At 47.6% G+C, this 17,399-nt stretch overlaps 1 protein-coding gene across 2 annotated transcripts in view; it reads left to right on the top strand.

Moving 5' to 3' along the window:
- Nucleotides 1-286: 286 nt before the first annotated feature.
- The window catches only part of sev (receptor protein-tyrosine kinase sevenless), a 176,841-nt gene continuing 159,728 nt past the window's right edge, over nt 287-17,399 (top strand). For both annotated transcript variants that reach the window (XM_037425230.2, XM_075895732.1), the window contains exon 1: nt 287-630. In XM_037425230.2, the coding sequence (XP_037281127.2) occupies nt 433-630 (198 nt within the window). In that variant the 5' untranslated portion in view covers nt 287-432. The remainder of the gene's footprint in view (nt 631-17,399) is intronic.

The following is a 17,399-nucleotide window of genomic DNA, read 5'->3' as shown; positions in this document are numbered from 1 at the left end:
CCTCATTCAAAAGAACCGGCGCGAGAAAAAAAATTAAACAAAATTTAACAGAAACGAAACCAGCACGCACACTGCCTTCATTTGGGACGGGCCGTCTGTTCGCGCACTCTCCGCCGGAGCGCACACTGCGCGCTCCTGACAACGCACGCGTCTTTCCCACCAATGGCGTGTTAGCTCGCTCTACGTCATCAGAGTTCCCGCGCATGCGCCGTTTCTCCGGGGCGCTCTAGTTGTGGAGAGAAGGGGAGGGGTGTAGCGGTGGTGGGACCGCGGGGAGCAAGTAAGCGGCCGAAAAAGCGTCCGATGGGAGAGGACGACGGTACGGAGCAGCGTAGCTGCGTCGGACAGCAGCGCACGTTTTGATTGCGATTTCAGCCGGGCGGCTGGAGGCGCACACGGGTACATGGCGCGGTCAGCGAAAGATGTGCCACGATGACACGCGCTTCTCGTCTGCGGGATAACTTGCCGGCGGCGGCGGCGTGCTGCGCTCCGCATCATCTTCATCTCGTGACGACGGTGCGGTGGTTGTGTGTGTGGTGGGCCCTTCAGGCGCTCCTGTGCGCGGGGACATGCGGCTCGGCCGACGTGGATGTGGTGGCCACTTGTTACGCCGACTGCGGATCGCGCCTGGTAAGCTACTATCTCCACATTCCCCGGCCGGACCGTCAGCTGATTGGCACGAGATCAGCGGTGCCTTGAACGGGATCTGTATCCAGGGGAATCTTTTTGCGCGATAATTTCTCCTAAGATGAAATAGCTGCCAATCGTGTGGCAGGACATAAAATTAGCCAAGTCGTCCGATCAATACTGCAGGAGCGCACTTACGAGCCAAAAGCACTTACGAACGAAATTTGGCCCCCGGGGCCATATGCTCGTTACCTTCGTTAATACTAGTTTATGCTGCGAACGATTTTAGTATCAGAAGTTTTGTGAGTTGGAGCTATATATATCCTGTTGATTACTAATATTATTTTCGGTTTCGAGAGCATAATCTAATTTAAAAAAGGCCTTGACTTGGAACGGCACTGTGCTTATTTTCGTGGGTCCATCGCACGATTATACTGATACGCCGATGCATAGTTTCGTTTACTCGTCGATCACGACCCGAGAGAGACGTGAACATGCGTGTACTAAGACTATAGCTGCGTAAAGAAAATATGCCGCTAAAGTGTCCTCCAAATAGAATATACATCCTTGGCGTGAGATCGTATCATGCAACCAACATGTATTTTCGAGTAGTTAGATTATTTCCAACGATCGTTAAAAGACCACTTGTGTTAATACAAAACAAAGCGTACAATTTAGTACCTTGCTTCTGAAGCTATAAACTTGTCACGCGATGTGTCCGTGAAAAATATACACTCTCACCGGCAATGCACGCATGGGTGCTGAAGAGCACAGAAATTAAGTTAATGTTTTGTTTGTCACATTTTTTTTCAATGTTGCTCTCAATGTTTATTATATTCGATGATGTTTAGCTTGCCCATGGGCACTGCAAGCACACAAACTTTTGCGTCGGAACCAGCGTCCATAGCCTGGTGTCTTGACACTTCGGTTTTACGAATCGAACTGCCTGTAAACATAAGTAGGTCCAAACATAATCTGACCTCGAGTGTATGCACACTTAGAAAATCACGAGAAACCGGTGCCTTAAGAAGAAGTGATAAGTTGGCACTGCACCACGTGTGAGTAAACACGCGACTCGGCAGTCTTGATTATTTTCTCTTCGAGCTAGGGTTAACAGTCGAACTGAGTAGAAGCAGGAAATGTCGAGAAATGTGTGCACGAAAAATATGTAGCAGCGAAAGAAAGCAAGAACTGAGAGCAAGTATATAACGGTTGCAGTCGTCCCTGTATACAACTCTCTGCCACTCCTTCATCAGAGGCACGTGCGGCCAACTGCTGAGGTCAACAACAACAACTGTCCCTGAGTCGTCGCGTATGCGTCCCACGTCCTTGGCCCATGTTCTGACACTCAGTGAGCCACAGAGCCGCATTGCGGGACCCAGCGAGAAGTGTCGCGAATCTCCGGTCGAGGATCCTCAGAGAAAGTGCCTTCGCGTAAGCAGCCTCGCGGTTACTGCGTCGGCGCTGACCTCAGGCGCGAAAGCGCCACCGTTAGCACGATGTGCTCAACAGCGGCAACGGTTTCTGTAAACGAGTGTGTAGGTCACAACAGCTGGTGCCACAGCGGATGCTGTTGTGAAAGCTGTGGTGGTGTGATACGCACACACAGACAGCCGCCATGATGATAGTGATTGGTGGGGACAGATGATACGACTATAGTTATTGGACACAGAGCCTTGCTCCGTGAGGCTGAGAACGCAATACTCACGCATTTGCGTTTTGTTTATCTGTCTCGTTTCTGAATTTCATACACGTCGCACTTATAACTGAAGCTTATTAGTTTTTAAGCAGCTTGTCAGCACGAATGGCGCTCAGTTCATTACAATAAATAACCCTGTAGTCTAATATAACTAAAGAAGTCCAGAGAGGGCCGTGCCATCTAACCAATGCGCCGCTGTCTATGTAATACGCAACTACATAAACAGTCCCGCTAATGCACCTGTCAGTGTTCTCCGAAGGCGGTGTCACCGGCCGTCCTGCCGATGACGTCAGTATGGCGTCCACACTAATTGGTGCAGACTTGTGTGCATTCGTCACTGAGAAGGAAATGCACCAGACTTCAAAATTCGTATACTACTGCACACCGATTATATTCCAGGCAGTGTCTCACGTACGGGAGCTGTCTGAGTAAATGTAGCGTAGTACACTTAATTATATGTGAATTAGCCCACCCGTTGAACATTTTATTATGCCACACAACGTCATGGAGGAGCGTACACTTAAGATTTGCTTTGAATATTGATTTTATTCACAATACATAGGTAGTACTGCTGTAGATGTTGACACTGTAAGTGAACGAACCTTCGCTATTCAGGATATCGATAGCCGAATTTCTTTACGTTTCTAAACTTATCGTGCATCATCGCACCGCACAGTTACTTCAACCTTTCGTTGCATTCAATTCTTTCGATACGATCAGTTCTGCGTTGCAGTTCTCCTGATGGTACAATGTCCAGTATAATGGTCGTTAGAGTTGCACGCAGCGAATACGAACAGCTCGCTAGTATGCACGCAGACAACTGCTGAGCTTGCGTTTTGCTGGCTAGCGAAAACGTCGGAGTAAACATGGCATGCGCCTAAATATTTCACTACTCATAATCTTTGCTGCAACTGTAGTGACATAGGCACGTGTAGTGACATAAGCCCCCGACAGTTTTCGCTTCGGGACCTTTGAATGTACTTATGTCAACCTTGTATTTATTTATTGAAATAACTTTACTTTCGTCTTCGAAAAAAAAAAGTCCCAAAACAACAAACGAGTGAACCATCGCCCCCGATAAGCAGCAAAGAGTTGTTTGTAAGCATGCACATGCGCCTAACCTTACCTGACATACTCCAAATAACAAGTTAACAATGTCAAAATGAAGTGTTTGGCAACATCTTGTTTATTTCATAATTTAGTGCGAATCAGCGGAAATTACTAGCTCGATGCTAGCTTTGGGGGAACGTTGATTTCGAAGGGGCCATTGTTTGCATAGCAGGGGCGTATAGCCAGGGTGTGACTTACCGGGACCCTTGTCTACGCCTCCTCCCGACATTCCATTCGCCATGGCATACAAAGCGAAAAATGATCAATTCAAAAGTATAACTCCTCCCCCCCCCCCCCCCACCCTCCAAAAAATGTCTGCTTACGTCCCTGCTGCATAGTTCTGAATTTGCGTACTTACTGCCTTATTCCAAAGCATACTCGTCCTGGTGATTTGGGCTAGTTCGTATGACATGACGATTGGCATAACGCGACCTCAGCACGATGACAAAGGGACAAGAAGAGCTCAGAACGACGACAAAGGGACAAGATGAAGACGAGTGCTCGTCTTGTTCTTGTCCCTTAATCGTCGTTCTGTGCTCGCGCTATAACAATCGTCATACTCATCCATTGTAAGCATGTAAACAAAAGTAAACTTTCAGAGTTTTGCATCTTGCTTGCGCCCAGCGCGAATCTGGGACGAAGAGGAAGGCGTACTCGTCATTGGTGGCTGACGGCTGTGGACGTTATGGCTGCCCCAAGTCTTCGAGGGCAAACACACAATGAGCCTGCCGCCTTTGTGCCCACCCAAAGACAACGGCGTGGGGAACGCTCACCTGCCAGCAAGTGATCCATCATTAGCTGCTTTGCCGAGCGTCTGTTGACGTTCGAGTGAATGGAAAAAACGCTCTCAAAGCTTTAGAAAACGGTGTCCCCGATGCCGCTTGCACGGCCTATACGTACGTGCCGTGTGCTGATGAGAAAGATCAGAGAAGTTTTCTCCGGGTACCTACCGTTAACTGCCGTTACCTTTGAATGAAATGTAGCTTATCGTTAGCGGCACTGGTATGGTACATCTACCACAGACCATATAACGGTACATTGGACTTCGTACGGGGCTTCTAAGTGAGAAGACAGTTTAAATTTGGGAGGTAGTTTAATGTTTGGAGCTTTAAGATACTGAGAATTTTCTCCTTGTATACCCTTACGACAGCGACGATTCATCCCCGCTTCCAGGAGAACAATATACGAACAGCCTACTAAACAATTTCACACTGTGCTAAACCTAATCGATTTTACTTGTAACCGCTTACCTCCTGCGAAACTTCAAAACACAAACCAAGAGTAGCAAGCCGTCATGGCCGCCAAGGAGTCACGTTAACCGATCTGATATCACGTCGCAGAAGCGGAGAGTTACACCAGGCGTCACATCACGTGATCGACTAACGAGTGGGTGGTTGAAAACTGCCAAATCATTACAAAGGCCTGAGCTTTATTTCATCACAAACATCATCAGCCCCACCATCAACCAAGTACATACGCGGCTGCACACGGAACCTCTCAAGCTGGGATTTTGTTTTTTTATGTTGTTGTTGTTTGTGTTGTTGTTGTAGTTGTGGTTGATGATGATGATGATGATGATGATAATGAGGAAGAGGAAGAAGAAGAGGAGGAGGAGGAGGAGGAGGAGGAGGAGGAGGAGGAGGAGGAGATAGCTACAAACCAGATAGCTTTGGCCTTTCAGTCGAGGCGAACGAATAAGGCCTCCTATGAATTTTACGTGAGTGCAGTAAATTGAAACCGCCCTCGAAGTGAAACGGTGTTTCGCTTTTCTCCAGCTCACCGGCGAACACGCCAGCGAGGTTGTGAAACCGGGCGAGGGCACTGAATGGGCTTGTCGACGATCTCACAGATTCCTGAGGGCAATAGTTACAGGTGTCCATTCCCTCACGGCACTGAAGACGGCGAAGTTTAATTGGGCCGGTGGCTGAGGCATGCAGTCCGCGTGACAGGAGAGTAGACAAGAGGGTCCCGCGCACCGACTCGCGTCTCGCGCGTGTAAAACGCCAAAACTTGTGCGGTTCATTCCCGCGCTGGAATCGCTTCATTTCGGGCACTGCGGCTCTCTCGCTGTCACTCTCTCCCTCTTCGTCGCTGTCGCCGGAAGTGGTACCTGTTTATTACGGCGCTCCTTCGCAACGGTCGGCCCTGCATGCTCCGCACATTGTGCTGGGCGGTGGGCTTCAGCCATCCCTTCCACTCCTCTTGCCCGCCCTTCCCATCCATACACACGTACTGCTGCTCGCGATACTGCGGTGGCGGCGGCACTTTCTGACGACACACATCGTTGCCCGATGTCTGTGGCCTCCACTGTCCGTTGCATGCATGCGCAGCGCTGTCAAAGGCAGCGGTCGGTGGCAACACTCCCCCTCTCTTCCCTCAAATCCTCGTCCTGCCGTCGGAGACGACTTCCTGCGCTGGCGGAAGCCCGCGGTCTCGCGCGACCAATTCGCGCACATCCATCGCACGCGTGGTGTATACACGCTGCATGGCTGAGTCGTGCGTGTCCGAAAACCTCCCTGCGCGTCGTTTGTTTCTTCGTTCCTTCTCGAGTTTAGCCGTGTAGACGCCGGGCACTGGTGGCCCGCAGGCGCGAAGTCGCGACACTGTCGTTTCTTTCTCATAACTGAGGAGCACCGTGAAGAAGAGCGTTGACGTAAACGCGGTTGTCCTGTTCGGGTGTCGTGACTGCGGTCTTTGTTCTCCGTGGTGACTCCTGCGTAACCCTAAGTAACCTTCGCATGTCTGTGTCGTGACACGACATTTAGCTCATGTATACCTGCGGTGGTGCAAGAAAAACCACCAACTCGGAAGTCGGGAAGCGCACGTGCGGAAACACGTCTTAATTCCTTGCGTAGAATCGGCCTACCGTGTTTTTACCGCCGCTGAAAGGAATGAAACTACCACGAAAACACAGGAAAAAGCGTGCACATTTAACGTGAGCTTAGTTGTTACAAACACGTGTTCGATTATGCAATTCCACGTAACCTGTAGTATGTCTTGAATGTCGAGATAGCTTGTGTAAAAGTATGCTAAATACTTTGGTTCATTTGACCCCTCAGAGGCTGCTTCACGTCGAATGGTTAGTACCTTGTCTGGGAAATGGCTTCACAAGACCTGGTGAACTTCAAAGGCGCGGCTTTGCGAATACTTCCACGGCGCACGAATTCGCAGGTAGCGATACAAATCTTCTTGTTTGAATGATCTTCAGCCACCTCTTCTGCAGAAGCAACGTGCCAAAGGAAAAACTTTGTCCTGAAGGTAACAGTTTCACTATGAAACTCAACTTTGGAACAGGTCAGTTAACGTCTGTACTTATAATCAACCATGATTCCTATCCAGCCACATGCCCTATCTAGTTTGTTTTTTTGTACAACCAAACTAATGCTACGTAAAACGTCCATAGCTAATGCGAAAAAGAAGCACTGGCAGCGCGGCTCAAACATATGCGATGTCGCGTTTCTTTCTGTTTTTGAGGCACAAACGACTTTGTACATCTCAGTTCAAACGCCGTATTTTATTCGATTGAAACGCTGAATAGAACGTCTAAACCTTGGCTTTCCACAAGTTCCTGAAGTCGCAATACTATAAAATCAAATTATTTACAAGCCAGTATTGAAATACGAATTGTCTTTCTCATAAACCATCGGCAACACGGAACACCAATCAAGAGAGACTCGTTCCTTAAAAACACAATGCATGCACCACGCTCCCATACAGTTTGAGTTTAAGCGCAGCTTCACGTTGGCCACGTCCAAAAACGATCACCGACCGATCAATTTTCAGAAGCACGCACGAAGGAGCGCACACGCACGCACAAGCTAACAAGGAAGCGAGAGCGAGTGTGCTTTTTAAAACGAACTCGCAGATAATCGCCAGAGAGCGCAGAGCGCGCATGGTCGCACTCGGGCGCCCGCGAAAAACAAGAGGATCCGAAGGAGGAGCTCTCCCGTTGCATGCCTGCAGATAGCCGGGCTGTCGCGGCTACAAATGGGTCCGTCGGCGGTGGTTGGAGCCCGCCGCGGTGGCGACTAGAGTCGTCGTCCCCTCTGGCAGCCGCGGCAGACACAAAGCAGGCCTGCGGCATCGCATCGCGCGCCAACGGAACCCAACGAGAAGCGTCTCTGCACGACGCGCCACGGGGCTGTTGGCCCCGGAGCTCCAGAACGACCGCTAAACGGCCTCAGCAGTGGTTTCCTTGCACGAGGCAAATGCAATAGCGTGCATATACGGCCAATGTAATAGTTCCATAGTGGGACGTCCGCAGCGGCTTCGCAGACGCAGCTTGTCATAGGGAACGCCTGCGTTCGCAGAGCTGCTGAGGACGCTCAACTAAAACTCTCTAGTATGTAAGATTTAACGTCCCAAAACCATGCCGTCGTGAAGGCTCCTGAAAATCCCCACCATCTGATGTTTTTAAGGCTCACTGGTATCACACAGTATACGGGTTTCTACCATGTCGCCTCCATAAAAATGCGGGTGCAGGGATCGAACCAGCGACCTTTGGGTCAGCAGTCCAGCACTGCAACCGCTTCATCTTCAAGGCGGGATACGGCCAACGTATTATACGGTCACATGCTGACCCAGTGATTGGCCGTTGTGGGCTAATATTATGGAGTTTTAGAATAGTGCACGCGAAGTTAGCGTTCGTTGCGGTCGCCCACTATAATCTCGGTCCCTTAATGGAGGCCTCCAAGAAGTCAGTGGCACTGCAAGATGCGCCATGGCATGAGATGCTAACGCCAAGCTTTGTGTACGCTACTCCAAAATTCTCCATTTTCATGTTGCGCAGCAATATAGCAGGTGTGTATAATTATATGTACTGATGGAGCCCTGCCGTTGTGGTCTAGTGGCCAAGGTACTCGGCTGCTGACTCGCAGGTCGCGGGATCAAATCTCGGCTGCGGCGGCAGCAATTCCGATGGAGGTGGAAATGTTGTAGGCCCGTTTGCTCAGATTTGGGTGCACATTAAAGACCCCAGGTGGTCGAAATTTTTAGAGTCTCCCACTAATAATAGCTAACAGCCGTGTTAATTCCAACAGTATGAGGAGCATTTGCGCTGATTGCGCTTTCAATAAAAAAATGGAGTGATACGACTTGTAAATATTTTGCTTTACGAAGGTGTTACCAGCGCGAAAATTTCGCATGCTGTTGTGACTAACATGATTTTCCTTTGAGCTTCTGCTTTCGCGTCGTGCCTCCAGTAACCCTTATTGTGACCGTATAGTGGCGTAACCAATGCAGATGGCAACAGGTGATACACATAATTAAAAAGAAAAGATAAGCGGTATTCAAACGAGAGCATATATGCAAGCTGTATTTACATACATAATCAATGAAGACCTCCACTCACAAGACGGAAAGGGACTTAGCCTTCACAGCCAACGCGAGAAGAGATTAACACTTGCAGCCCCACCCTTTTTGATCTATTTTGTGGTCTGTTTTGGCAAATAGCTGGAGCTGTGTGCAGTATGTGATCATATTTCACAAGTACCCGCTTGTCGGTTACGAAATAAATATTATCATTTTACGTACTCGAAACCACGACGTGCTAGTGAGGTAAATGAGTATACAAGAAACCCTGAATTACACTGGGGTCCCCCCAGTGTAATTAAACGACCCCAGTGTAACCCATACACTGGGGTCCTTTAATGTGCTCCTAATTCTTCGCACTGAAATAGCAGTGCACGCAGTTGGTAACAGCTGGTTACGGTTGGTGTAGCTGGTACATTTCGTTACCGTTGACCATGAATAGAAAACAAGTCCCTAATTTTCAGCTATAGTGTACCTAAATATACAGCTACGCTCGAGCGCTTTTTCTCTTCATCTGATAAAAATGGGGCCAGCGCAGCCACGAGTCGAACCCGTGCCCTTGTGTTTATAATGACGCACATCCCATGCACCATTTCTTTATGGGTGTAACTAACAAGGAGTGCATCTTGTGCTGATATAGTGATGTTATTTCACGTGCTTGAGCATCTCGCCGTGTTGAAACACATCACAGAAGCCGCTCTATCAATGAGACATGGTAATGAATGCTCTCTTCGACTCAAATGCAAGTTGGCAAAGATAGCTTGGTCAGCAAAAATACTTCTTTTCTTGCCGGCAATGTGCTCGCTTTGAGATACGGCACCAAGATTAGATCTATACATACATAAAAAACTTTGAAAGCTAAAAGGGTTTGCAGGCGAAAGGCACTCTATGCTTCTTGGGGCAGATATCGATATGTATCCTTGTTTTTGTTTTACGCTTCGGTCTGGCACTTAACGTGCTGGATTGTACCGATAGGAAACGCGCGCGAACCCTAATTGTTCCCGCAAATGGGCGGTGTCTTTGAGCGGACTGACAAGGCGAACAGAAAAAAAAAGACTTCAAGGACGCGACTTCGCTTTAGAAACGACGGACCTGTCTGGGCGTCGTTGTTTTAAGAAGACTGCGGAGGCTGTGCTTTTAAGAGTGAATTGTTCCTTACAGCATCGGCCGTGCCTATATGTGCGTGGTCTGTGTCTTGTTCACGTTTGTATTTGTTTTCTTGTTACTTCTTGTGTGGAGCACTTTTGTTAAACGTAATTCTCGTGGGAAGGCGCTGCTCTAGCGAGTGCTTGCGCAGATAAGCGTGCTTTGTTACCTACGTCCACGCTGTTTCTATGACACATACACCAATATTTATAATGAAAGCAACAAAAGACATGAACAGTGGTCGATTGCCTTTTTAGCTGTGTTACCTATGTCGACGCTACTTGTGGTACATGTTCAAAAGAAGAAGAGAGAGAGCAGATGTCAGCAATAAAATGTAAAGAAGCAACCGTACTGCGTATGCAGAAATGCAATAACTGTTGTATTTCGACCTAACCAAGTGCAGGCTTTCAGTAAAAGAAACATAAATGCATGCAGTCTGTTATTTGCCAGAATGCTTACCATGAGAACGGTGAGCGTTAAAAGGACACTAGAAGGAGGCACTGAGTCATTTTGAGGAGGTAAACTGTATAGTTTTATGAACTTTATTGTGACTCATATAGTGGTCATTTGTTCATTATGACAGGGAAAACAATTCTTTGGATCAATTCGGCTTTGTAAAACTCGAAATTTGTCAATAAATCTTTCACGCTTTCAAATACGTTGTCTCTCGTATATGTCCCAGCACAAGCAATCATAGCTCGTTAAGTCACGATGGGCTGGTGCGGACACTCGAAGGAGGTGACGGCACCTTTTTATCGTTTGTGCACAATTTTCCGGCCTACCAAGTGTATTCTCGCGACGTGAGAGGTGTCTCTGACACTGCATGTGAAAGTGTAATTTGCCTATAGGAAAATCACTTCTATATGATCAATTATCAAGGATTCGGGATATTAATGTTGTTTGCTTAACAATCACTTTCTCCAGTCCATAGTGCCTATGCATTATTCAGTCAACGTCCTAACCATGATTCGAGAATGCTGCCTGCTCTACCATTACTAATAAATAACAATACCTTGTATTTTACGCGCCAAAACCACGATATATGAGACGCGCCGTTCATGAGGACTCCGGAAAATTTCTACATTCTGGTGTTCTTTAACCTGCATAGACATCGTACAGTATACAGGCCTCTTGTCGCTTTCACCGAAAAACGACCATTGTGAGATAGAACCCACGAATTTCGGTTTATCACCTGAGTACCGTTACCACTGCACCACTGAGGCGGATTATTTGTGGGATGGGCTTATTTCGCATTTATCTCCCTGTTTCGATAGCTTTCTCTAGCCCCATGCAGAATGACCTAAACTACCCCTGCTTAAACTCATCGACATTTTTTTTTCTCTCTCTTTTTCTCTCCCCGAGTGTTCATGGAGAAGAAAGATTTTCGTACAACGAAAAAAGGAGGACTGAATTCCAATTCCAGACTGTTTTGAACGCTGTTGAAGCAAGACTTAAAACTGATCTGGCTGCACGATTCACGTTACAGAGAGGCGGCTTCATCGATCATCACGAGGATCATTGTGAGCAAACACCGCGGTGCACATCTAAAGGCGCATACAACCTCTGGACGTCATTCGTTAAGACAACTGCCACTATCACTCCCTCTAATATGCTGATACCCCTGCTCTATTGACTTTCGCGCCCCATAGCAACTGCTCCCACAAGTGAAACGAAGGGCAACCACTATGCTTGTAGGAACACGGAACTATTTCCGTCTTCTTACAAAAGCAATCTGTTGCTGGAGCAGAGCTAAGGAATAAAGTGTGAAATGTTGTATTCGCCACGAGTTGAATTGTATATCGTGCATGCATATATATTTAGAGTGGACTAAACGAGCTTTCCATGAGCCCCGCACTTGTGAGCGGGAACATATTTCGAGACTAATTAGGCGCAGCACACATAAACTCGTGCATTATTTTACATATTATTCATATACCTTTATGTAGTACTCAAAATGCTAACAGAATCCGTATTGAGTGCGAATGAAATGTTACGTCTGAGAAGTGTCGCAGTTTGATCTAATTGGTATGACATGATGATAGTTATAGCGCGAGAACAGAGCGACAACAAAGGAACAAGAAGGAGACGAGAACTCGTCTCCTTTTTGTCCCTTTGTCGTCATTCTGTTCTTGTGCAATAACTGCCATCACGTTATACGTCTGAACAAATAAGACAACCCTATATAGACGTTGTTGTTGGCAAAGCACACACAACGAGAAAACATTGTTTACCGATCCACACAAAGCAATCGCAACTCTCCCTGTTGCCTTGCGAGGGAAAGTTGGGGCTTGTACTCGGTCATCAAGTGGCCAACACTTCTTTATTTATTTTGGTATGTTTCTCGCGTCAAGTCGAGAGTGTAATCACTGCGGTTGCTACAAACGCAGCCCTTCCATCATCTATATAGTTTTTTTTTAATTGACAGCGTTGCCGTTTAAATTCTGTCTTACTTGCGAAATTCTTGCTGGATATTTCGTAAGTGAAAATTAAGTGATGCCGGAAATGAGTAATGTAGTCGCGAGCCTCTTTATACGCCATCTAAAGGAGCCACTGCAACAAAATTGAGTCGCGCTTTCTTTATGGTTCCATACGTATGTACACTAACTACCATGCGGGCTTCGCTGAATAGAGAGGTACTACACTCACAATTTGCCGAACAAGGGAACCTATTACTTCTCCTTACACTAGCCGTATATTCAAGGTGCTGCAAATGAGAAAAAGTATACAAAGCTGCCAGCGCCTCTGACAGCTTTAGGTTTCAATCATCCGATACATTCTGTTAACACTTTCGCATTATTGAAGAAATTTTAGCATAATGGCATTGTTATCAACTATTGCCTTTGAAAGATGTGACTAACATCCGAGCATGGTTGTTGTTATGTAAATAAATAAATAAATAAATTAATAAATAAATAAATGCTAGCTATACAGGCCAACCTATGAACTTAATCATTAACATGTTTTTATTGATGGTCATTCGCGGCAGGTATATTTCTTTGTAGCTTGCTCATGTGCCTTTGCAAACGCGCTATTCATGTGAGCTTAACTTTATTGTTTCTTTTTTTTTTTTGCTGGCCACTCAGCTCGCACTGAAACATACATTCTGTATACAAAGAATTCATGACATAACTGAGAGTTCGAAACTAACAGCAAAAGCAAACAGCAACTGCGTGCTTCCGCTCTCTCGCGGCACTCCACCTAATTGGACGGGCAATACACGACCCGAATTCCGCTACTCGCCGTGAGAACCTCCGCATTCCGCAGCTAAAACACACCGTGCCGCACACGTACAGACGCAAACATTCGCGCGAGTCCACTCCCTGCACATAACGGCTGTTTGTGTGTACACGCACACGCGCGAACATAGAAACTAAAAAAAAATGACCTGCTCGCGTGCGCTTCGGTACTTTGGTTTCAGTCTCATAGACACGATTGCGGTCGAATGTTATGACTGGGAGAGGCAAGACGAAATGACACAAACAAGCAAGAAAAGAAAGCATTCCTTCCTGTACTTCTTTTTTCTCTCTCGCGTGTGTGTTCTTCTCGCTCTTTGTATCAGCGACGTTTGCTCTCCGCACGCGGCGATATACAAACGACGTCAGGTCGCATAGCACTGCGACACTCTCCCCACCCCTTTCCCGTTCTACCCATTGCTGGTAAAAACGTTCTTTTGCCCCCCCCCCCCCCCCCCCTTCCCAACTGTCCTGCCTTTCCCCTTAGCGCAGGGTGTTTGCTCTGCAAACGGTTCGTGGCTTGCTTCACCGTTTGGCTGGTCAACGTGGCGGGGTGGGTGAGCTAGAGAGAGCCGTGGTTGGGTTCGGGTTCTGCTTGTTGCCTTTGGCACCTCCGCGGACACCGGCTTTTACGGCGGCTACGGGTCAGCAAGCCCGAGGCTCTATGGCTCGTTTTCGTTTTTCGTGCCCTGGCCCAGTTTGAGGCTGTTTATAGTAACGGAAAGGTGCCCCGTTCGTGAGTGCGGATTGATTTTCATAGCCGCGAAAGAAAACAAAAACATTTCGCGTTCCGTGATACAAGAACTCCGGGTTGGAACCTGTGGATCCACTCCTTTGTATAGCTTCAATTTATCAAGAAATATTGTCTGACGGTCAGAACGCTCTATTTGTATTAATATCAACAAACAGCAACGTACAGCATACACGGAGCTTGTGGGACTACTTACGCACGTAGTTAAGAGTAGTTAAGTTACAGTTAGGGTTTGTAGTACAGTGTGGTTTGTATGAACCAACACTTCTAGCAACACAGGAAAACACACGACCTTTTGGCTAACTTGACATGCCTTTTGATACGAAAAGCGCCAACTGCGTGTTTCCTTGTGTAAGGTCTAGATGGTCCCTATAGAAACTTAAGTCGGTATGATGGGTTTGTTTTGCAATGCAAACTGGGGCGTGAGACGAGCAGACATATTGGTTATAGCACAGGCAACCATAGTCGTCTCTTCTAAGCGTGCATGCTTACGTCCCCGATTTTACCGTGAAGGACGGTGCAGTGGTGCTAGCTGTACACGGCGGTGTGAGTTGTATAACTCTGATGTCACTGTGTCCGCCATTTTGTTGCATAGAAAGTGCTGTGGAAAGCGTGCTTTCTTGTTTTTAAATGCATATCACCCGAACAGCGAAGCTGCCAGTTGTACGACAAAACGCATGATGAAGTCACATGAACACTCCTCATACTGCCGAGCATATGCAAAGACGTTTTCTGGCTTGAGATTGTTTCACTGGAACAATTGGTGAATATACATGTACCTCCATTTTAGCAGAACTGTATAGTTTTCGCATTTTACGCTTTATACTTTCTTTTCTTTTTTGTCCGTACTAACACTCCGCATTTTCCTTATTTAATTTAATTTTTCTCAAGTCAGTGCTCTTCTCCCGGCTCCTCGTCTCAACAAAGTTCCTTTCTATTTCTTCTCCGCTTAGCGTAGGATAGCTTGCAGGACGTTGTAATTCTAGTCGACCTTCCTGTCTTTACACCTGAATTCAACAAATCTGAGCGACCATCTGCACACGGTACGTGCTCCCCAAACATGCTCGTGGTTCTGTGTGATTTTTTTCTTCTCTCTCTTCTTCTATCTCTTTCCCCCCTTTATCTCTTCCCCCAGTGCAGGGTGACAAACTGCACGTGCGTCTGGTCAAAATCTCTGCATTCACTTGTATCTTTCTCTTTCCCAGCCGTTCCCTCTTGTTTATGTGTATGTCGTCTCTATCTCTCTTACGAGTAACGCCGCACGTAGAGCAGATGACTATAATATGCCGCTAAATTGGTCTGAAAAGGCGAGATATATATAACAGGGCACACCTACACCGGAAATCCCTTCCCCAGAGTGTGCCCTCGTCAGACTGAATCATCGCGGGACAATCAAACTATTCTCGCCGTATTCACACAGAGAGCCTGGCAACTTGCTCAACTCTGGCCTTAGAATTGCCTAAACAAGATTGCCGGTTGCGACAATAGGTGGCGCCTCGGTTTAGAAGCGAAACAATTGCTCCTCGTTCACGAACATCGTTCCTGTCGTATCTGCACCGAATCCGGTAAGCCACGAGCCCCATAGGTGATTTCTTCCGCATGGCGTATCAACTGTATACATCTTTCATAGAACTTCCTGGCTCACGGTAGATGCATGTATGGGCGCGCGCGTTTGGCGCGTGGCACATTTATCAACCTCGCACATCTCTCGTACGACACAATGACAGCTGTTGACTCGTTAAGCCTTTCACGGGAACTATATGCGGACCTTTCGGGGGTGCGTCTATTTTTTTTCGAGTAGGCTCTTTTATGGCGCTTTATCGTCTGCGTGCGTACAAGCAATTTCGGACCTTCGCAGATCTACTATAAGGTAACGAAATGGCGTCTCTACGAGCCTTTTTTTATTCATTCAACGTACCCTTCCCATTCACTTTCATCTCACTGCCATGGTGGAAGGAAAGAATCGCAGGGACCCGAACAATGTAGACCCACAAATATCTTTCTAAATGCATTCGCAAGGCGCGCATTCCCATAAGTGGCCATGGAGTGGGGGACAACGTCCGTAAAAAGGAAAAAAAAGAAGACGCACTCAGGCTAGGCACGCGTACCGCGGCTTTTAGAGAACGCAAAAAGACCCGCCTCTCCCAGGACTTGAATTGCCTCGCCTTTTGTGCTAGATGGTCGTACCGCAATGAGCTTCAAAGAAAAGCGGCGTCCCGTCAAGGGTTCCTGATGGACGTGGCACACATACTGCAGTGACCGAAAGAGCGGGCGAGAGGGACATGTTAGTGAATAGGGGCTGCAGAGGTTGCGTGTTTTTCCTAAAAGGAAAAAAAAGAGTACACAACGATGTACAGAGGCCACAGCGAGGACTTGATACAGCGTGTTTCCTAACTGATACTTTCTGTACTGCCGCTCTACACAGTTCCTGGTGCACTGGGTGTCTGCGTGGGTTTCCTTGCGTGACCCCCACGTCATTCTTTTCCATCGTCTGCTTCTTTACAACTCATCTGCTAACACACCTTCTCAATGTTTCGGAGTCGTGGTTTCGGCTCAACGGGAAACATCGTTTCACTTTCTTGCGTACCAACGAGCGCGTGATGTTCGAGCATGTCTAAGCGCTGGCGAACGAGAGCTCCTTTTGCGGCTTTTACGTTTCTTTTCGTTTGTTTCTTTATTTTAGCCCGTGTTGCCGCTTTTCGCGTGCGCCATAGTTTCAGGAAACAAACGCGCGCAGCGGCACGTTCCCTTTCTGTCCTGTTCGTTGTGTATGGTTTCGCCAACCGGCTTCATATTGGCAGCTTGCCGTCGCACACACTATAACGTCTTTACTTGCAACGCTGCGTGAGTTACTCGTACTATATGCGAGCATCGACCTCGCTGTGCCGTTGCTCTGTCTCGCCGAACTTGTAACAAGAATTTCAATCCGCGCTAACGTCGTGAGCCAGGAGGGACGTCTTCAAAGAAGAGGCTCGCACTTGACCTTGTACAAGCCTTGCCGTTTTCCTCTTCGCGCCGGATCATCGGGTATTATACGCGCGCTCGACTACCGTCCTGCACCGTTCACGTTTCGACCGCTTCTCGCGCGCGAAGATATAAGTGTAGAAGCGGGCAACGCAATGCCAGAAAATAGGACGTTTGAGAAGCGCGCTCTGAAAGACTCAAGCTGCTATTTGCGGCCGCTGCTTCCAATGATGGGCTTCAAACCTTCGAACTCCATTCTTCACGTGATCCCATGCAGTCACTGAGGGGCGACCCACTTTTTTGGACTGAGCTGAACTTCAGGAAAGCTGTTCGCTTCGCTTCGCGCATTTCAATAGTTCTCTACCGTCCGCAGTGATGGGTATGCTCAACTTTTGCACGCCGCGGTGCTGCCGTCGCGGCGGTTCAAAGGCCTCGCGCTTTAATCGCATCCGAGTGCCCGGGTCATTACGGGCGCGCGTGACGCTGATTAGTGGCAGTCATTAATTAACTCGACTGAAAGGCCAGGTTCAAGGGCCGGACTGAAGGCGAAGTGCTCGCC

Source organism: Rhipicephalus microplus, chromosome 5 (assembly GCF_043290135.1).
Source record: "Rhipicephalus microplus isolate Deutch F79 chromosome 5, USDA_Rmic, whole genome shotgun sequence".
Taxonomy (NCBI): domain Eukaryota; kingdom Metazoa; phylum Arthropoda; class Arachnida; order Ixodida; family Ixodidae; genus Rhipicephalus; species Rhipicephalus microplus.
This window is presented reverse-complemented; position numbering and strand designations above follow the sequence as displayed.